Source organism: Pelodiscus sinensis, chromosome 12, assembly GCF_052426305.1.
Source record: "Pelodiscus sinensis isolate ZL-2025 chromosome 12, ASM5242630v1, whole genome shotgun sequence".
Taxonomy (NCBI): domain Eukaryota; kingdom Metazoa; phylum Chordata; order Testudines; family Trionychidae; genus Pelodiscus; species Pelodiscus sinensis.
This window is the reverse complement of record NC_143063.1, coordinates 41,526,567-41,548,874: the sequence shown is the minus strand read 5'-3', so window position 1 is coordinate 41,548,874 and position 22,308 is coordinate 41,526,567. Positions and strand designations below refer to the sequence as shown.

The 22,308-nt window shown below is 44.9% G+C and overlaps 1 protein-coding gene across 2 annotated transcripts in view; it reads right to left on the bottom strand.

Moving 5' to 3' along the window:
* The window catches only part of CDH13 (cadherin 13), a 967,731-nt gene extending 947,906 nt beyond the window's left edge, over window positions 1-19,825 (bottom strand). For both annotated transcript variants that reach the window (XM_075939988.2, XM_089781523.1), the window contains exon 1: window positions 19,669-19,825. In XM_075939988.2, coding sequence (XP_075796103.2) covers window positions 19,669-19,713 — 45 coding nt within the window. In that variant the 5' untranslated portion in view covers window positions 19,714-19,825. The remainder of the gene's footprint in view (window positions 1-19,668) is intronic.
* Window positions 19,826-22,308: the final 2,483 nt, after the last annotated feature.

Below are 22,308 nucleotides of genomic sequence, written 5' to 3'. Positions count from 1 at the left end.
GCAAGTTTTTGCGCAAGCGCTGCCACTTTTGTGCAAGATCGCACCAGGGTAGCTACAGCCCCAGAGTGCTTAGGCAGAAGCTGCCTTCAGCTACGAGAGCTCCCTTGCAGTATCCTCTGTGGATGAGCAGGGGACGGAGGGGGTGCCAGCTGAGGAAGCAGCAGGGGCCAAGGGATGTGATGGCCATTGCTTCCCACTGCTCCCCTTGACCTGGAATGGAGAACGGTAGTGACTGGGAGCCGACAGGCTCTGAGCCTGCAGACGCTCCATGTACGTCCCAGCATGCCAGCTGTTTGCCCTGCTGGGCTGGGAAGTGACCTTGCAAAGTGAACCCTTGCTGCAGACTCTGCTGGGACATCTGTTTGCTTGCAGGGCATGGAGCCTCTCCACTCCCATTGGCTGTGAAAAGTGAACAGCAGCCAATAGGAGCGGAGAAGCTCCATGCCCTGAAGTCTGCACATCCCTCAGCCACTGCTAAAGCGGACATGCTGTGACTGTACCCTGGAGTCGGCTTATAAACGGGTCACTCACTTTTGTACCATTTTTTCCTCTAAGTTTGCGGGAGTTGGTTTATGACCGAATGGGCTTATATTCGAGTATATATGGTAGCAACGAAGTGAAAAATCTTGGCTATTATTTTTTTAAAGTTTCTAGTCGTCACGGCTACAGAAAACAGCTTACAACCATGAACCCTAAGTGAAAGGCCCAGAAGGCAAAGAAAAGGGCCCCATATTCATTGTGGCTGGGTTTTTATTAGTTTTTATTATGATTTTAAACCAAATCTGTAAGCAGCCCTTGTCTGAGGGCAGTATGGCCTAGTACACAGAGTCTGTAAGCAGCCCTGGCCTCAGGGCAGAAAGGCCTAACGGCCAGCATCAGTAAGATTGGGGGCTAACACCCCGGAAGGGAGACTCTGGCCCATCCTGCTCCACCGGATCCTGACCCAGGGCCCTGTGAGTGGCAGATATGTCTACTGCACCCTTGGCGGGGAATCCAGCTGAAACACATTGAGTGAATCTGGGCAAGAGAAGCTGCTCCTGCACCCTCCCTGGGTTGCTGCCTCCCAATGCTACTGAGGCATCTTTCCACATAGTGGCTGGGTCTCCTGGTTCCCCAGAAGTGGCTTCACTCTGGGGATCTGCTGGGTCCATGTAGCAGCAGTCTCCTGGAACTTTGGTTCCCACTGTCTGGATCGCTGGCTGTTACCGCTCCAGAGCTCTGGCTGGAGGTCCTTCCCCTTTGCTGGCCAGCCAGACTGAGCAGCTCTGTTGCCCTTTTATGCTGCTCCAGCATTTGGAGCATGCTCAGTCTGAGTGAAGGGGCGGGACTTCCTCTGCTCACAGGTCCTTAACCCCACCTGCTTTAGTGCCGGGTATGCACATCCTGTCACACTATTCCTGTTCTGTGGCTCCTGCTTCCTCTGGGGAGGATTTAGTTAACTTAAAAGTGAAAAAGCCTGCCAGAGCTCTGAGCAGAACACTGAACCCATGAAAGAGCCATTCAAGTGGTAATGAAGCCAATCGAGCAGGCATTTGCCAACCCCAGAAAAATACTGTCAGTTTCTGAATTTACTGTGTTAGTCTACAGGACCTGAGTTTAAAATCTGTTTCAAAACGATTTCATTGTTGTGTTGCTGAAGACTGTAAAATCACAGCTCTAAAAAACCTGCCTACAGGTGAAGTTAGCGCAAGCATGACAGAAAGAACAGTCCTTACAGAAAAGACCTTTGCCACTGTATCAACCCTACTGATTCATGAGAACATAAGAACAGCCAAAGGTCCATCATGCCCAGTAATCTGTCTTCCCAACAGTGGCCAATACAGATGCCCCAGAAGGAATGAACAAAACAGGGAACCATCAAGTGACCCATTCTCTGCCATCCATTCCTAGCTTGACAAACAGGACTCATGTAACCAGTTGCTGCAGAGATAATATTTGAGATTCACACCCCCAGACTCCATCCATTAGCAAATGGACCATGACCCACCACCTCATTTTACACAAGCACAACCATCAACTGGTAATGTCTCTGATGCTGCCATCCTAAATTACTTGGCTTTCTCTAGGACAGGGGTTAGAATGTCAGCGGACCTGTGCTTGTGGTTTGTGTACCGCCTTGGGCTTTATTCGGTCGTTTACACACCTTGGGTGTAACACACAAAGCTGAAGGTTTGCATAATGACCCCAAGTGTAAATCAGTGGAAGGTGAGCCCAATGTCTGCTTATCCCCAGTCCCCTGAGCTGTTCAGTCTCTTGGGAAAAAACTCTAAGGAAAGGAAGCTTGTTTGTAGATCTGGCTACAGGATAATTTGTCTAACAAATATTTCAATTTTTTTCTTGACAATAGTAAAGAAGGTCAAATGTATCTGAACTCTGTTGTGTTCTCTCTTTTTTTATTGGCACTTAAACTCTAGCTCTGTGAGATGAATCAGATGAGTCACAAGTAAATACTGCAAAATCTCAGTATCCAAAGCAAACAAATGGCTTATAAGTTGCATGCCTTGATTGTAATTTGTTTTTAATACAGCCCAACTCTGGACAAAAACTAAAAGCCTTGAAGAGAGGAAGTCATCAAGCTCAGCTCGAGCTCAGCTTGCCAGAAGCCAGATACATTTCTCCATTTCTCCTCCTGGAGCTTTAAGCTTGCCTTTCACAGATCGCAGGCAAGGAAGGAAAGAGGGTTAGGTTAAGGACTGACTTACATGTGTAGTTACTGGGTATGTGACCCAGACTCGAAGCAGACTCTCTACAAAGTCCTAACATCATCAGCTTCTCCCCTCAGCCACAGTAAAATGTCCCCTGTACCTGACACCACTTGCCAATAACCAGTGGCTCTCTCTTCTTTCTGGACAGCCCATTTCCCAAACACTATAATCTCCCAGTGGGGTGTGGCTCTTTCCTCACCTTCCCAATTCCTCCCGAGTTATATCCATTTACCATTTGCTGCTGCGTGGTAGAAAAGCCTGACACCAAAGCCAGATTAAGAAAGAGGCTTTAAGGACTGCATACCAGGGTCTTGAGCTAATGGGTCCATGAAACACACACACACACACACACACACACACACACACACGGCCACCAAAAGCCCAGATCTTTCGGTGACACCCTCTTAGCCTGGGGCTGCAGGCACTAGAGCTCCTGTGCATTATCCAGCACTGCCTGGAGGGGGCTGGGGCAGCACCATGCTCTGCCTTCCCCCACTGCTGGGCTGGAGTCACATCACCATGAGTGCCAGGAGACTCTCCATCCCCGCGCTGTCCCTGCCTGAAGGCTTTGCTCCTGCAGTGTCCATTGGCTGGGAAGCCTGGCCAATAGGAACTGTGGTGGGCTGTGCCTATAGGCAAGCTCAAGGTAGCACAGGAGCTGGTGAAGATAAGTGCCCCAAAACCCAACCACCTGCCCCAGCCCTGAGCCCCCTCCCATACTTGTCCCCTGACCCTGTGTCCCAACCCCCAGTCCTGAAACCTAAGTCCCTATCTTCCTCTTAGACTCCACACCCTCACCAAGCTCTAACCCTGAGTCTTCTCGGCACTCTAACTCCCTCTCAGGCCCTCTCTCCACTCCTGTCCTGTGCCCCATCCTGCACCTTAGCGGTCTTCTTTGAAAATCATGTCAGGAAAGATTCCAGAAGACTGGAAAAGGGCAAATCTAGTGCCCATCTATAAACAGGAAAATAAGAACACCCAGGAAACTACAGACCAGTCAGTTTAACTTCTGTGCCAGGAAAGATAATGGAGCAAGTAACTAAGGAATTCATCTGCAAACACCTGGAAGATAATAGGGTGATAGGTAACCGCCAGCATGGATTTGTAAAGAACAAATCATGTCAAACCAATCTGATAGCTTTCTTTGATAGGATAACGAATCTTATGGATAAGGGAGAACATGGTATACCTAGACTTTAGGCAGACATTTGACACGGACTCGCATGACCTTCTTATCAATAAATGCAACCTAGTGGGGGTACTATAAAGTGGGTGCATAACTGGCTGGATAACCATTCCCAGGGAGTAGTTATTAATGGTTTGCAGTCATGCTGGAAGGGCATAACAAGTGGAGTTCCAAAGGGGTCTGGTTTGGGACCGATTTTGTTCAATATCTTCATCGGCTATTTAGATGACGGCATAGAGAGTACAATTATTAAGTTTGCAGATGATATCAAGCTGGAAAAGCTTGCAAGTGCTTTGGAGAATAGGATCATAATTCAAGATGATCTGGACAAACTAGAGAAATGGTCTGAGGTAAACAGGATGAAGTTTAATAAGGACAAACGCAATGTACTTCACTTAGAACGAAACAGTCAGTTTCATGCATAAAGAACGGGAAGTGATTGTCTAAAAAAGAGTACAGCTGAAAGAGATCTAGATGTTAGAGTGGATGGCGAGTTAAATATGAGTCAAGAGTGCGACTCTGCTGCAAAAAACATGAATCTGGAATGCATTAATAGGAGTGTGGTGAGCAAGGTAAGAGAAGTCATTCTTCCGCTCTACGCTGCATTGATTAGGCCTCAGTTGGAGTATTGCGTCCAGTTCTGGGCACCGCATTTTAAGATGGATGTGGAGAAATTGGAGAAGGTCCAGAAAAGAGCAACAAAAATGATGAAAAGTCTAGAAAACTTGACCTATGAGGGAAGACTGAAAGAACTGGGCTTGTTTAGTTTAGGAAAGAGAAGACAGAGGGGACATGATAGAGGTTTTCAAGTATCTAAAAGGGTGTCACAAGGAGAGTGCCGGGGGAAGCCTTAGCCTCTGAAGATAGGGCAAGAAGCAATGGGCTTAAACTGTAGCAAGGGAGGTTTAGGTTGAACATTAGGAAGAACTTCCTAACTGTCAGGGTGGTTAAACACTGGAATAAATTGCCTAGGGGGGTTGTGGAACCTCCATCCCTGGAGATAGTCAAGAGCAGGTTAGACAGACATCTGTCAGCGATGATCTAGAAGGTGCTTGGTCCCTTTCAGTTCTGTGTTTCTATGATTCAAACCCCATAGCCCCATCCTGGAGCCCCATACTGTACCCCTCATCCCCAGCCCCACTCCAGAGCCAATACCCCCAATCGGAGCCATCAGTGCCTCCCACACCCACTCTCCTGTCTCAGCCTGCAGCCCCCTCCCACACTTGGAACCCCTCATTTTACCCCCTCCCCCAGAACCTAGAGCTCCCCCCCGCAATCTAATAGCTGCCAGCTTTGCCTGCTTCTCTCGAGTGGGTTAGTAATGGTCTCATCCCTGCAAGCCAGAGACCACCTAGGTATTGACTGACACGTAGGCACACAGCATTAATGGAGCTGCAAGGTGCTCGCCCTTCCCCCAACCCCTGCCTTAGAGAAGCCGGATTTAGCTTATTATCCTATCTCCAATTTGTCCCTCCTGTTCTTTCCGACACTCCCTGCTTTCCTCCCTGCCCTGCAGGGAGGTTATTTCCTCTGCAGTTGCCACAAGTTCTCCCAAGCATTGCTAGGGTGAGATTTATGCCTGTGTACACAAAGGTTTCAGTACAGCAGGCAGAGATAAATATTGTCCATTAATACATAGAGCAAATGATAATGAAAACCACCAAGCCCTAATATATAAAGGAGAAGAAAAGTACATTCCTTCGGTAGGCAGTTAATAAATGTTGGAAGCCAGGGAACAGATAGTTTATAAGGGATAACATTTCCTGCCTCTACCATCCCCCAGCCTGCATGTTAAAAAAAAAAAAAAAAAATCACGGAGATGGTTCACCGATGTTTCTCATTGCAAACTCAAGTTCAGATTCAAATCTAGTCACAACAGAAGTGAAATGAATCGGTCAGTGTAAACACCTGGCTAGATTCCCCACTTGAGGTTTACAGGTTCTTTCGGAAAAAAAAGGGTTTTTTTCCAAAGAACTGCATCTAAACTGCTTGCTTTTTCAAAAAAAACCCACCTCATTCGAAAAAGCGATCGGAAGAAGATACGCAAATTACTACCAAATTGGCAGATCTTCTTTCAGAAGAAAAATGTAATCTAGACGTACCGTAAGAATTTGATATTCTCTCTCATATTCCCATGCGAGCAAAAAAAAAAAAGGAAGGTAAATTAAATAACTGTCAACAAGAAAACTCTTACTAAGTCACTGTATCAGTGGTTCTCAACCTTTTTGGCCGATGGACCACCTGGCTCAATGCAAATCTTTCTGAAGACCACCAGTTGCTAATGGAAACTCATCATTAGTTACATAATTATGCCCAAGCCATATTGCTAGTGTTGCAGCTAGAGAGAATGGTTTAATTTAAATTATTAAACAGATAAAGCATTTTAACTTTCACTTTTTTTTAATTAAACTTCATTTTAAATTAAGTAAAATATTAATTTATGTCCAATACAAAAGGTTTAAATATTTTCTCTATGTATGGCAGGGGTGGGGAACCTTTTTTGGGTCTGGGGCCACTAACCCAGAAAAATCAGTTGGGGACCACACAAGTGAGAAGCAAAAAAACTCCTCCAAAAACCCCAACCTTCACTGATGGGGCTCCCAACTGAGACACCTCACTCCTCTGGCACTCCAGGCCCACAGGGCAAGGGAAAGAGACAGGCAGGACTGAGGTTCAGGGCTTCTCATTGGCCAGATTTACTTTTCTGTGGCTCCGGAGTTAGTTGCTTTTGGGGACCCTCTCAGGCTCTGGGGTGGGGACAAAAATGAGGGGTTCAGTGTGCAGAACAGGGCTGCCAGTGGGTGGGATACGGGGGGATGGGGGTGCAGGATCTGGGTGAGGAGGGGGCGAGCGTGTGAGGAGGTAGGATGCAGAAGCAGGGTGGGAGTAGGGTGTCTAGCCAGGTAGAGGGAGCAAGAACAAGGGAGGGTGCAGTGTGTGGCCAGGAGGGAGGGTGCAGGAACAAGGGAGGGTGTAGGAGCAAACTGGGGGTGTAGGGTTTTAGCAGGGGGAGGAGAGTGAGTGAGGGGGCTACGGATGGTATGGAGACCCCTCCCACCATGCCTGGTAGTAGTTGCTGCCTTTCCCCCACCTTTGTGCACGGCAAGGAGGTGCCGTGTGAGCAGGAGGGTCCTACAGGGCAGCAGCCCCTCCTGGGCTGGGCCCCATCTTGCTGAAGCGTGCAGCCCAATGGATGGGGGGCCAGCTGCTGAAGGAGTCCTCGGCGGCCAGGTCAGAATGGGGCGCACCCTCCACCAGCATGCACAGGGTGGGCAGGTCCCTATTGCATCAGGTGCAGTGAAGGGGGAAGTGCAGGGTCAGCAGCTCCTTGCTCGAGAATCCCACCTCTAGGCCAACTCCCAGCGATATGGTGACGGGGGGCGGGCAACAAGAGGCTCGAGGCTGCTGCTGCTGTCGAGCACAAAGAACGAGGTGGGGCAGGCAGTTTCAGCTGAGGCGTGGGGCCATGGAGAAGCCTCCATAGGAGCCCGTTGCATCCCATGTGGCGTGGGGGGGTAGGGGCTGAGCTCGAGCCATGGACCACCTGGGCAGTGGCGGACCACACTTTGAGAACCACTGCACTAGATGGTCATTCTTGGCTTTCCAGAGCAAGATCTTTAAACCATTAATGCTCCCAAGACTGAGCACAAAGTCTGGCGCTTGCCTGAAATCCACTGTTAAAATGCAGGCAAATGCTGGGATAGTTTGGGAAACTTTCCCATGTTCCCAGGTTTCTGGGTTCAGGTTTTAGTAGGGGGAACCATCTCTAATGTAATCTGACATCTATACTTCCCAAAGAAAATGAGAGCGCCTCATGAAATTTGCTCTTCCTGTTTTTGCTTGCAATGTTGTTGGTGTCTGTGGTAACAGGAAAAAAAAGGCTTCAACTAATAGCTATAAGAAACATTTTGATTACAGTTACAGTGAAGAACTAAGCAGTGATTTAAAGGTCAGGTTTGCAGGTCATATTAACAAAACACTATTTATTTGACACTGAAGAAATTCTAGCAAATCTGCAGGTTGGATAGCAAAAATAGCTAATAGCTGTACAAGATACTAGAAGAATCTGACTTTCCTTAAAGACATCTATTTTTTCTTACTGGATGGGGAACTCATCTTCCAAGTAAAACAGCAATAAAATGCAAATACAGGTTTTGGGCCAAAGTTCAATGAAGTCAATTAAAGTCTTTCCACCGACTTCCATGGACTTTTGATCAAATCTATCCCCACCTGAAAGATACACAGGATGAGTTATTCATTGCAAAAAGGTCCATTCTTCAGTTTTTAGGCATGATGGGGAGGGAGGGGGGTAGAGCTAGAGAGATTTAGCATTGATACGCATACAGAAGGACTATCAGACCTTCCTGTGGCCTGCAAAATAGGGTAGAAGATTTCAAAACAAGACAAAAGCAACAGGCTTCCTTAGATGATTTCTGATGCTTCTGGTTTCCCAATCATGCTGAAGATAATAAGGCCTCTGCTTCAGGTCCCTGACTGTAACCCATAGGTGCAGAGATGCAGAAAAATGAAAAACCGTGAAGAATAAAAGTCAGAAGAACAGGTTGGGTTTGGTATATTTTGAGTTCTAGGCAAAGAATCAAGTTAGTCCCTACGTTATCCAACCTGGTTCAGCCATCCATAATCAATGTGTGCGTTTCATTCCCATTTACAATAATTGAGAAATAGGTTCTATGTTTTTGGAAGGAGGAAAAACAGCACAAAATAAAATATTTGAGAAACAAATACAAGAAAACTGAATCCTCATCTCAGCGTACATCAGGCACAGGAAGAGATCATCGTTCCTTTAAGGTGGCCTTTCTAAAATAGTTAGCTTTGAATTTTACATGACACTCCATAAACTAACTACACAAAAAGGCATAATTAGGATATCCTGGAATTTGAGGGCTAACCCCACTGTGGCAGATTCCTTCAATGGCCTATGGCAACTCACTCAATCTGAATGATAACTGAGTATATCACATCTGTTTGCTTGTATCTAGAACAGCAGATCTCTCAGGTACCTGCATGGTACTGGTGAGCAAGGATTCACCTTGTTAATAGCTCCTACTGCATGTCAAATGCAAAAAACAGCATCATCTGAACAGGCACTTTTTGACCAATCAGAACTGACCATACTAAAAAAAAGCATAGACAAACAAAAAAGTAGTAGTACCTATATTAGCTTTTGAATGAGCTAGAAAGGGAATTTATTCTGGGCTTCAGCCAATCCGATTAATCTTTGGTCTGTGCAATGAACTGTCACTACTGAATCAACATCCAGATGTAAAAATGACAGCAGCCTACATCGTTAGTCAATTAATAGAACAGTGCTACAGTCAATGAAACAGGCAGATGGCAAAGGCAGTCTCCCACTTCAGAAGAATGTGGCCCATCATCTCTCAGCATTTACTTTAGGAAAGTGAGAATACATTTGTTACTGTTTGCAAAGGGCTCAGGTCATCCAGTAATGGGAGACAAATAAGTAGCCCAGTAGATGAACGGTGGAAAGATATAATGTTGATAGTAATCACACTTTGTAAACACAGTGGGCCAGAGTTTTAGCTGGGGTGAATTGGTATTGCTCTATGAATTTCAGTGTACAGTGATCCCAAATGACACCACCTAAGAATCCGACTCAGCAACAACCACAATCATAGAATCCTAGGGCTGGAAGAGACCTTAGGAGGTCATCAAGTCCAGCCCCCTGCCTAAGGCAGGACCAATCCCAACTAAATCAACCCAGCCAGGGCTTTGTCAAGCCAAGATTTAAAAACCTCTAGGGATGGAGATTCCACCCCCTCCCTAAAGAACCCATTCCAGTGCTTCCCCACCCTCCTAGTGAAATAGTTTTTCCTAATATCCAACCTAGACCTACTCCACTGTAACTTGAGACCATTGCTCCTTGTTCTGCCATCTGTCACCACTGAGAACAGCCTCTCTCCATCCCCTCTGGAACCTCCCTTCAGGAAGTTGAAGGCTGCTATCAAATCTCCCCTCACTCTTCTCTTCTGCAGACTGAATAAACCCAAATCCCTCAGTCTCTCCTCATAGGTCATGTGCTCCAGCCCCCTAATCATTTTAGTTGCCCTCCACTGAACTCTCCTCCATGCGTCCACATCCTTTCTGGACATAATACTCCAGATGTGGCCTCATCAGAGCCGTAAAAAGGGGAATAATCACCAATGGTTGGTGCTAAGTTTAAGAGACACTGAAAGTCACTTCAACTAAGTAACATCTTATTGGAAGATTATAGTTGTCTTCCCTCCATCCTATTCCAATACAACGGGAGGAGGGAGAAGTGGATGCTATGCGAGTAATACCTGGAAAGCCGCCTCTTTTTGACCACTATAATAATCAATATCTCCACTGTACAGAACATTGAAATTCCTGTGTTGTTAGCCGACTGAACACATCCAACAAATAAGGTAAGTGGATTTAAAACTAAAAAGTGTCTGCTCTTTTCTTTTGTAATGGTTATTATTATTATTATTATTATTATAGTGTCATGCTTAGAACAGCAGCATAAAAACAAAGATTCAGCACAGAAACCTAAAAGCACATCAGACCATCAGCCATCTGGTAATAGAAGCATTTCAAATATACATCCCTTCTTCTCTGATCACTGGGAGGGCTCATTCGCACACTCTTGCTGATCCGAGGAGTACCTTACTCTGTGGAAAGGTACTACTGAAAATGTACAAAAAAATGGTAGAATCCAGCCCTGGAAGTTTTGGTATTCAAACTACCAAATCTGTACACTCTTGGGATCAAAAGGCAAAATTTATGGAGTTCAGAGCATCAGCTAGCTCCATCAGTTCATCAATTATGAGAACACAAGACATTTTAGGAAGGGAGAAGAGACACTTGGCCCACCCAGTATCCAGCCCTTCAGCATTATGACAACACAAATGTCTCCGTAGACAGATGCCTGGTCCACAAATCTTGCTAAATCTCATCTGCATTAGCCACATCCTTGAATCCCTCCCTCTTCCCCAGGCCAACCAATGGGGATGGGGGGGGGAGCAACTGCTCAGGGACCCGGTAATTCTAAAGGACCATGGGATTCTGGTTGCTATTGTGCCAGGAGTCCCAGGTCCTTTAAATCACTGCCCAAGTGTCAGGTGGTGCACTCCAGCCGGCGTTCAGGGTTAGCTGGGGGAGGCACTGGCCAACCACCAGCAATACTGCAAGCTCCCCTACTCTTCCCTGATATACGTAAATGTCAAGGAGGACCAACTTCATCAGGTGCCAGCTGTGTCTCTTCCAATAAGTGCAAGGTCACAGTTTCTATCTCTGCAAGCAGCTAATCTCTCCATGGCTACATTTGGCTAGTAAATGACACAACATTACAGCTGAAAACTCAGACCACACTGGGCAGAAGCATCAAAAAGATCCCCATTTCCCATTACTTGGCTCTTCTGAACTTCCATATTTTTGACTCAGCAAAATCCCAGCTATGGAAACAAATGTAATTCGATGGGAAATGCCTGTCGATTACTACAGCTGAGCCTGTCCCATTGTACTTAGGATTTCCTGCGTGATCCGTTGTCCAGTCGTGATACATGAAGCATTCAGAGCTCCAGGTAAAGTTGCGGTTGGTTTGAAAAGGACTTTTACATCCTTTTACTAAAGAATTTCAAAAACCCGTTGAACTAGAATTCATTTGCAAATTCAACTCTATCGATTTAGGATGAAATAAGGATCTCAATGGGTTAACGCATTGCAAATGCAATTTCCCCTCTCTGGATATTCACATCTCCAGACCAAATGCTGTGAATGACCCACTTCTACCCTGACTAGATTGGCTTCATTAATACAAGCAACTTCTTCCTTTTATGTACCCCTTCTTCTGTAACTTCCACTCCAATTCATCTGACGAAGTGGGTTTTACTCACAAAAACTAATGCCCAAATAAATGTGTTAGTCTCTAAGGCCATGTCTACACTACAGATCAGTTTGAAGCAGCCGCAGTCGATCTTCCAGGGTTCAAATTAGTGGGTCTAGAGAAGACACACTAATTCGAACTGAGAGGGCACCCCCAGTGATGCCAGTAGTTCTGCTTCCACAAGAAGTAAGGGAAGTCGAAAGGAGAGTGTGCTCCCTTCAATTTCTCATAGTGTGGATGGCACCAAAATTCGAATTAAGATACTTCGACTTCAGCTATGCAATTAACATAGCTGAAGTTGCATATCTTAAATTCGGACTTATCCCCTAGAGTAGACCGGGGGTACGGTGCCACAAGAGTCCTCAATGGTTTTTTTTTTTTGTTTTTTTTTTTTGCAGATACAGACTAACATAGTGACCTCTCTGAAACTTTTAAAAAAACATTAAGTTCCCATGGTTTATTTTACCCTTTGATAAAATGTGTTCCTTAGGGCCACCTACAGGGGCTCTCTCTGGGGAAATTATTAAGTATGCTTCATGAGGCAAGAGGGGAAGCATTCAGATCCAGGAAACCTGCCTGAGGAAAGACACACTTAAAATTTACAGTATGCCCAGCATGTGTTGTTTAGCCAGCCATGTACCTTTATGTACAATGAGGCAAATTCTCAGCTGACGCCTAGTACCATAATAACTCCTCAGAAGATCTATGCCAGTTTCACCACAGAGACTCTTAACCCCATGCCTGTGGAAGTGATTTTCATGGTAGTGAATGCTCTAGCTAAGGTGACTTCAGGACACTGAATTTTCATGCACTCGTAACATTTGTCAAAATTCCCTTGGGGCTCAAAATCATCCACCTTGGAGAGGCCTTTTTATTCTGAAAGCTTGATCAAAATCCCTTCTGACATGCTTAAGTTATGCACAGGTGATGTAAACTAAAGGGGTAATTGCGTATAAAGCAGCCAGCCTAATACTTTCTATTATTTCAATAAATTGTGCAATGTCTTTTGCTCATGCATAATGCAAACTGAATGTTACAATGTAAAGACACTCCCCTCACCCCTAGTCCTGCAAGTTGTTCCATAATGCTGTATCTCCCCCTCTTGTGCAAGCCCCACAACAATGGAATTTTTCTAACTGGGAGAACATGCAGGACCGGGGCTTCTAGTTTTCGAGTCCTCACTAGACCTGTTTTGTGCAATAAAACAATGAAAAGCTTTAAGAAATCTAGTTTCTCTCTCTGCTCATGCTTGCCAACACATCTCTCACTACCCTTAGAATTTACTCTCCATGCCATAACATCTGCAAAGTCCTTGGAAGGAGACTAGATATCAGCAAAAGGGAATGATCCTGTATGGAGGTATCACTGAGGGGTTATGTAAATGTTGGACTGAAAGAAATAGGTCATTACCAAGAAAAAAGCTGAAATGTTGAAGGAACTGTGACCCAAATCCTCAGAATTATTTGGGCACCTAATTTCCATTGAATTCAATGTGAGTTCGACATCTAAACACCTTTGAAGATCCGGGCCAGTGTTTGTAATCAATGTGCCTTGGTAAGGCATAGGCTATAAAACTCCCACCAAAGTCTTCAAAAGAGAACAGAGATTTTGGATGTCCATGAGACACCTTCAAGGGCCTGACTGCCCTCAGAGGGATAGTCAGCACTTTCTGAAAATTGGGCCATTTCAAGACATGAGATTGGCCACTCAAAAGCAAAAGGCTTCCTAAATCTTGGGCAGATTTTCCAACTGGCTGCACTTGAACCTCTCTAGTTTGGCACACTCTGGTCCGGCAACATCCATGGTCCAGCATTTTAGTTAGCTGGTTGCCCACTTATGGGTGTAGCCACGTTTCCCATGGTCCCATAAAGTTTGCTTACAGCCACCAGTCCTGGGTCTCAGTTTTCTGTGCTGTTCTTTAGCTTTAAATTTACCCTTTGCTGTATTCTAAGAGCCCAGAAAGCAGTAGAAGTGTTAGTAATGCTGCTAAACAATATTGACCTTCCATGGTTTGGCAAATTCTCTGGTTCAGTACTGGTCAAGTCCTGAGGATGCTGGAGTAGAGAGATTCAATCTGTAGAATTGTTGCCTAATAAGGAGCATGCAACCTCTTTAAAAAATGAATAAAAGATTTCCCTCCTTCATTTAATAGCTCACCTTTACATCTGTTCTGAGGACTGTTTCTATGAAAATTAATAGTGCAAAACACAATAGAATATTTGATATGGTAATGGGAGACGTGTGTTCACACCACAAGAAATGGAATATGTTTTTCCATGTGGATTCCTTTGCTAGAAGAGATAACACAGTCCCGATCACAAGTCCACACTAAAGCCTGAGGACGCTGTCGACAAATGGAGCTTCATGCCACAGAACAAAATGTGGGGCTTAGCAAGGGAACCAATCATCCTGTATTTTTGTTTCTTTTATATGGCATCTAACTTCCTGTGACCTCAATCCCCTAACAACATGATGGTAGAAGGATAACTAAAGTGAAAGGCCTGAAAATCAGACCACTGGACAACTGTGTGCTGAGAAATGGGTTCCCCTCGTCATTGCACAGATGACACTGTGGTAACTGGAGCTGCAGTGATGTAAATGAAAAGAGAATTTGGCCACTAGCATTTATCACCGTGAAATGCAGGTGGAGGAATTGCCAAGTGGAAATGAGAAAAGGAAACCTGTTATCTTTGCATTTGTGCCTCAGATCCTACCCTAGAGGAACCCAGCCCTTAAGAGCAGCACATATGTCTTATTCTGGCTTAACAGTGCTAAGGCCTGACGTCAAAATTCTGACAGCAAGTGGGTGGCCTTCGCTTGCTGAAAAAACGAAATGCATACATGTCAACAAGTAACAAGTCACTGACAGGGGACGGCAGAGATTATGCCATGGGAGTTTTGTTATCTTCCTCTGTCTTCAGGTGTTAGTAGAAGGAAGAGAGCTGACTTGTTTGGGCACCTGTAATCCTCCTTAGCACTGTCTGCACAGCCCTAAAAACTCCTATTTCTTCATTAGGCAGGAGTCACTAGAGACTCCTCTCTAAAGTATTTGTTTCTTATTGGATCCACCAGAATTACTCCCATCTTCATTATGCAGTGAGAGGTTGTAAAGTCACTTCTTGTTTGCCGCACCAAAAGCATTATGCACAATAGGACTTTAGTGAAAACTAATTTCCATCATCTTATCAATGCCACTAAGTGCTTGAATAAACTACATGCATCTCAAATATCTTGCACAGACAGGAAGTATGATCCAGCGATATTTTCTGTGCTTGGCTACAGCTGTGCCATTTACAACACTACGGATAAAGCTCTAACAGCATTTCCAGTATCGACGGCCACACCGCCTCCCCCTGTGATTTTTTCGGATCTCATGTGCCCCAGCGCCGTTAGGCTTGGTCAAATGCCATGCAAGCACAAACCAGGCTGCAGGTTGTGACACTGGTGATTCAGCAGGAGGCCCACTTCCTTCTGAGCCAGAATTAAGCCAATGGTACAGCACAATGCTACAAGGCACTGTATTATTTGGAGGTGCCCTCATCTGAGTGAAATGTCAAAGGATTCCTGGACAAGTAGTACAGTGCTAGCCTCCTGGGTCAAGTTCACACCATTTATAACCGGATGCAACTTCACTGATTTAAAGAAATAATCCAGATAACATTTGGCCTAGAAGAACAGGGCCTTTTTAAAAGCAATATTTGAAGAAACTTGTCCAATCATTATTATGCTATAGCATGCAAAAGCAAAGTACTTGGCCAGTGAGTTTAGGATTGAAGGACCAAGTTCTAAATACAACTACATGATACACAATTTTCTCTACATAGGCCTCGGAAATTGTGCCGTCAGATCAGATGCAATAACATGACACATGAAGGAAACGTTTGACAAGAACTCGAGCAAAAACCTGCAAAGTTATTTTAACAGAGTTTCAGAGTGCGAATGAGTCTTCTTTTTCCTGCAGCTGCAAAACTTCCAGGGATTTTCAGATATTACTTTTAACTTTCATGCTGTGCATGGAGCCCTCTTCTGGAGAAATTTGAAAAATAAAGGAAAGCTGAATAATTTTTACAGCTCTGTGGTGCGTACCTATAAAGGATGTTTTCTGTAACTAGATATTTAATTTATAGATAGATAGATAGATAGATAGATAGATAGATAGATAGATAGATAGATAGATAGATCACTTGTAGATTTCACAGTGATTCCTAGAATTCTCAGATACTGTAGCTTCCTTATATTATAAACTGTATCATAACAATTACCCATATAACCTACTGACAACCACTTGATGATACTGTTGGATTCAAATTGATGATAAAGTTGAATTCACTTATCTATATTTCAATGTAGTTCATTAACATGCCAAAGCAACTCCTTTGAAGAATGTTCTTTTTTCCTACAAATGAAACTTTAGTATATACATTTTAAGTCTTGGTGAAATTATGGTTTCTATAGTAGGGAAAATATTTAGAGATCTATAGATATTTAATCATAAACAAATACAGTAAGTAGTAAATGCACAGATGCAAATTACCAGCAAACAGTCCAAACTTTCCCTGTCATCTTCAGATTTATTAAAATGTTCAGTGCATGTATTCTTCAAAGATTTCCATGAACTGACAAGCTCCTAAGAATGTCCTCATTAGCTACTCAGATTGAAATACACTGTACTGAAAAAGAGTCTTCCTCCATCAAATTACGAGAGAGAGAAATGGCAGTAAAACAATCCCATTAAGTAGATCAGTCTTTTGGATAGCAAATTAAAATTCAGCACTCAATCATCTATCTGCTATAGATTAACCCTCACTAAACAAACCAACTCATGAAAGTACACTCAGCTAAAGAGTGTGACAGCAAAATGTCCAGAAAATGAGTTCTCAGCCTGTACTTGTCAACCACTGACAATTTTTAAAATTCCAGTTTGTTTTAAAAGACTGATTTGTTTTTATTAATTACTTCTGACCTGAAAAAATATATATTAAACTTTAATCTCTGCACATTTAATATTCTCACTGGCCAGTAATGTACTCTGCAGAGTAGAGATATGCCTTGTCTTCCCTCCCTCAAAGTTATCCATTCTTGTTTTGAAATTGAATTATACTTTTCCTCCACTGCCCACAAAAGTACTGCCTTTGCTGATGTTTATAATTTAAAAATCAGCTTATCGGGATTGATTTTTGCTAGTTTCACTAGAAGGTGTTATAGAAGTAGCTGTTGCTATCGCTGCGAAGAAAAAAAACTAACAAAAATGTGTTACAAACACTACCCCTGCCAGATGGCTATATATTGTTTCTCCCATTCTTCCCTTTACTCCTCTTGTCACATGAAAGTTCTGTGTATGAGTGTTGAGTCTATGAGGATATCTGTGCAGCATTTTAATAATTCCCCTTTGCTCTCTTCTCCCACCATCAATGTCTCATGTATCATCAACAATTAATATTTTACACTGACTCTATTCAACAAACCAGGTTTATTTACATACACTTTCCTATTACCAATTGAACTGGATTGCCTAATAAATTCACTTGCTGTTATTTATTTGGTGAATCCTTGAGGGGCAGGGGGGGGGGGGGAGAGAGAAATCACCCGTTAGAAGGAGGGATTGCTTACTATACCTTCCTATCCTGATAAGAGAGGATGGATCATAGTTTCAACACTCTTCAACACTGGGTATTATGAAGCACTAAGAATTCAGTCCTGTAGCATGCTCAACACACTCGCTCTGAACCAGCAAACCACAGAAGCATCTTCTTAACTTAAGCATGTGAGCAGCCTCGATGCCAGTAGCCTCAGTGAAGGCATGCTTAAAATTAAGCTAGTGCTCAAGTGGTTTCCAAGAGAAGGTGTTCTGCCCCTTGCAGGACTGGGCAGTAATATACTGTGAAGTGCGTTGGTGACTCTAGAATGCAAGCTGCTTTGTTTCTTGACAAAAGAGGAACATTCGAATGAGAACTGGAACCTGAGCTGACTCATTTGGTGCATTAAAGAACCCCAGGGAGAAAAAGTCATGGAGAAATTAGGGTGCAGTGCAGTGGAGAAGGCATTCCTCAAGTCTTGGGGGAGGGTGCCAGCTTAGTGCAGCAGACAAGTTCCTGCTGCGGTGTTGGGCTCCCAGAATGCACCCCCTCTGATTAGCACCTGTTCGCTCCATGCTTCAGCCTTTGTTGGCAGCTCCCTTTGCCCAGCTGCCTGCCTGAGCAGTCCCCGCCAGCCCTTGAATCTCAGCCCATTCTGGTAGCTTCCTCACCCGGATGCCCAAGTGGGCACCGCCAGGCAGTCCCAGAGCCTCAGGCCATGCCTGTTGTGGGCAGCAGCGTGCCCGCTCTCCCATATGGGCAGCCTCAGCTAGCTCAGCTCGCCTGGCCCTCTGCCCATTTGCATGCCCACCCAGACAGTCCATAGAGCCTCAGCCTATGCTGCTAGCTTTGCTTATGTGGCTTCCCACAGACACATCCCCAGTGGGTGCCACGCATGCATTCTTAACGCTCCCATCCCCACTGTATCTGGGCACAAAGTACAGGACCTGGAACAGCCGGATTTACACACTACTTACAAAGAGACAGACTCTGAGCCCTCTCTCTCTCTGTGTTATGCCTTTAAGTGGGATTATTCTTAGTGCACAAACAGTTGAAACCCACCCAGCCACCCATCCGCTCCCTCAGGCAAATTCGCAGCCAAACACCAGCTCTCACTCTGTATCGCAATTTCACCAGCTACCCACATGTGTGCGCCCAGCTGTAGTCAGGTTGTACCAGAAGCCAAGCATGCCCACCCTGGAGCCACAACCCACAGCGAGCAGGCACTCCGTTCATCCAGCTGCCTTCCGCTCACAGCCCCGTGGCGTGCCTCCTCTCAGCAGCAAAGCTCGCCCTGCAATAAGCCCTCACTATTCTCTAAAAGGCAGCTTAAAACCCATGTAGAAACTGCAGATGCACACACAGACTCAGCATCCCAAGTGTGAACAGACCCCCCCTCCCCCACATGCTGGCCTCCCAAGGCAGTTCAAGCCCCAAGTCAAAAAGGAATGAACTTTTATCTTACTAAGTGCAAGGGCTGTCAGTGATACGTTCCCTTAATGGGAGTTTACAGAGCTCCTAGGACAAAATATGTTAAGTGTATTACACCCAACACCAATAAAAAAGCCTCCAACAACACACTGTGCTTTCAAAACTTAACACATAAGGAGGGTCTGGAGAAGAAAGGGGTGGGGGGGGGGGGAACCAAAGCTAGAGAGAAGTCAGAAGCCAGCTAGTTCCTCTGCTTTGAGTGACAGAAGCAGCAGGGTTGGAGCAGCCCCCTGGGTTTCAAGGCAGGGTGTTTTTTTCTGCTTTTGACAGAGGGGATCTATTACAGTTAATAAGGGGAAAGGCTACACATAGCGAGTCACTAACATGGAGTACAATACATATCAAGAGAGTGAAGGGGGATCTTTTGCATGCTTGGATTTTTTCTCTCCTTTGCATCGGTTTTCTTATTTCTAAAAAAGCAATAAATAACGTAAGCTGTCTATATCCGATTCGTCTAAGCGGCACCAGCCACAGAGGGAAGAGGCAAATCAAAGTTGCAGGGTTCGATATGGCAAAAAAAATTGCTGCTACCAAAAGACTTGAAAGATCTCTCCCTCTCACACACACAACACACAGCCTCTCCCCCCACCCCCTGAAAGGAAAACATTGTTATCTTTTGCAGAGCCAATTTGTTGTAATTGTAAATCAGGGAGATATAAGATTCTATGTTCCTGGCTGTGTAACAGAGAGACCTTGCATCCTTCGACAGTAATTCAAGCAATGTATAATTACTCAGAAATCAAACCTGAATCACAAATACTTCCAAATCCAAATGCAGAAGAGAGGAAAACGAATGAAAGCAAGAAAAAACATCCAATTTCTTACCTGGGATAGTAGAAAGGGCAGAGTAAGTTGAGTTTTGTGCAGCATTTTGCCAGATTAGAAGGTACCGGAGGCTTTTTCATTCATGCACTCGGCTGCACTGAGCATATTTTCACTGTGAAACAGCCTTTGAGAAGAGACTCTGCCTTGAGTGCCAGCCAACTTCCCAAATAGATCAGCAGCATCATCACTAAAGCATTGGATAGAGTCTGATGACCAGAACCAATAGCTTTACAAGGATGATTTCTTCACAAAGCATCCCCATTTTGCATCACACATATTGGGCAAGCACCTCTCACAAACACAGCACCTTTAGTAAGCTTTTGGCTTTGGTAAATTTGTGTGTTTAGTTTCAGTCTTACAAATCATGCTTTATGGATTTCATTAGTGCTTTGCTTTTTCAGAGAATGGAATTGCACAGGGGGAAATAACAGCAACTCAGAGCACCGGTGCAAAGAGATTCTCTTTATTAAAATGTTAATAAGGTGTGCTTTATTTTCAATAAATCAAAAAGATGACCACTGCAGCTTTAGTTACTTGCAAGCCTTGGAATAACAGAGTGGAGTTTTTCAGTGCAGCAGAAATACTGATTATATTTTGTGTTTCCCCTCCATCTCACAAATCACAAGGAGGACAGATCAATTCTAGCCTGCAGGAAAAAAAAATCCATCATAGGGCGATAGATTTTATTAACTGCTCAGGTAATGGGTGGACCGGCTTTCGACTCAATGAACTTGAATCTAGGACTAAGTTTCTCAAGTCTGTGTCCTTCAATTATGGGAACTTTTCTTCTTTGCAAGGGAATCTGATGTTACGAGAAACAAAGAGTGGGGGGGAGGGAGGGTAGTCAAATTACTATGTTATAGCTAGCAAAGTAATAATATTATGCAGGTGGGACCCCAAGCAGAAATCCAATGTCCTCTTTGCACATTTTGCCCTCATTTCTGCCCCCTCAGATGCAACCAGTTGCTTTATCCCCATCATCTAATCTCTGGATGGTTTTGCAACAGTAATCCTGACATCCCTCCCTCCCTCCCTCCCCACTCTTGTCTCACTACCACCTGCGGCTGTCTCCCCACAACTAACTCCTCTATGGCTCTAAAAGCCTGACGGTGTGTCTACAAGAAGTGATTAACCCCCTTTATTTAGCACTGGTGAGGTATCCAGTGGAGTATTGCATCCAGTTCTGCCCTCTCCCGCCCCACGACAGAAAGGATGTGGACGCATTGGAAAGGGTCCAGCAGAGGGCAACCAAAATGATTAGGGGGCTGGAGCACATGACCTATGAGGTGAGACTGAAGGATTTGGGCTTATTTAGTCTACAGAAGAGAAGAGTGAGGGGAGATTTCATGGCAGCCTTCAACTTCCTGAAGGGAGGTTCCAAAGAGGATGGAGAGAGGCTGTTCTCAGTGGTGACGGATGGCAGAGCAAGGAGCAATGGTCTCAAGTTACAGTGGGAGAGGTCTAGAATGGATATTAAGAAAAACTATTTCACTAGGAGGGTGGTGAAGCACTGGAATGGGTTACCAAGGGAGGGGGTGGAATCTCCATCCCTAGAGGTTTTTAAGTCTCAGCTTGACAAAGTCCTGGCTGTGATGTTGAGTTGGGGTTGGTCCTGCTTTGGGTAGGGGACTGCACTCTATGACCTTCTGAGGTCTCTCCCAGCCCTAGGACTCTACAATTCTGATACACAGCACTGTCACTCAAAATAAGATACACAATTCGAGCTACACAAATCGTGCATCTTATTTGGATGCTATTTCACACGGCACCAAATTTCAAAATAAAGTGCTATTCCAGAACCTCCCTTTTTCCTCATAGAATGCGGTTTACAGGAACGTTAAAAAAGTGAGCCCAGAATAATGGACTTGCTGTGAAGATGTGGGATAGCTATTTCTCAATACGCCAGTATCCCGAAATACCGTTGCAGTATAGATGTACCCACAAAGTCGTGGGTTTTCTGCAGCCAGCTATTTTCCATGTTCCTCCGCATCAGCTGGAGCGTCCTGTAGAGAGGGGCGTGACTTTGCAGTATTCCCAACCCCTGGACTCACCCTAGCTGCTCTGAGTACGCAACCTCTCCCCCATGAGCCAATCCAAGACTGAGGAAGGGAGCTGTCCTTAGACTGTGAGCCTTCTCATGAAGTAGCAGCCTGGGTCCCCTGCACTCATAAGCACCGTCAGGGATCTGTTTTGACCCATGTATGGATCAGAGCTCCAAGAGGAAACAGAGCTTGCACTGGCAGTGTTCTCAAAGGCCTTCCTGCCTTCTCCACTCCTAGCCTCTCTGCTATCAGATGGCTTTCTGCAGAAGGCTTCTCCCTGCTTGGACCTTTCTCCTCCCCTTTCTGAGGCAGAAGGCCTAGCTCGCTGTGGCAAGCTCTGCCCTGTAGCATGTGTCCTTGACTACTGGAGGGAAAAAAAAGGGAATCACTCTCTTAGGTTCTCTTTCCAGTACTGCCTTGCCACCAGCCGTCCAACTCAGCCTCAGGGTAAGAGCCTCACTCTCTCTACTCAAGCTAGATGCATGTGGGGTGGAGGGGTCAGAGCACAACCTGAGACCCTAGTGGGGCAGGAGTAAATCTTTGCATCCCTACTGCGTGGCTTTCAAAACAGGATGGTTGTATTTCGGTCCCACCAGCC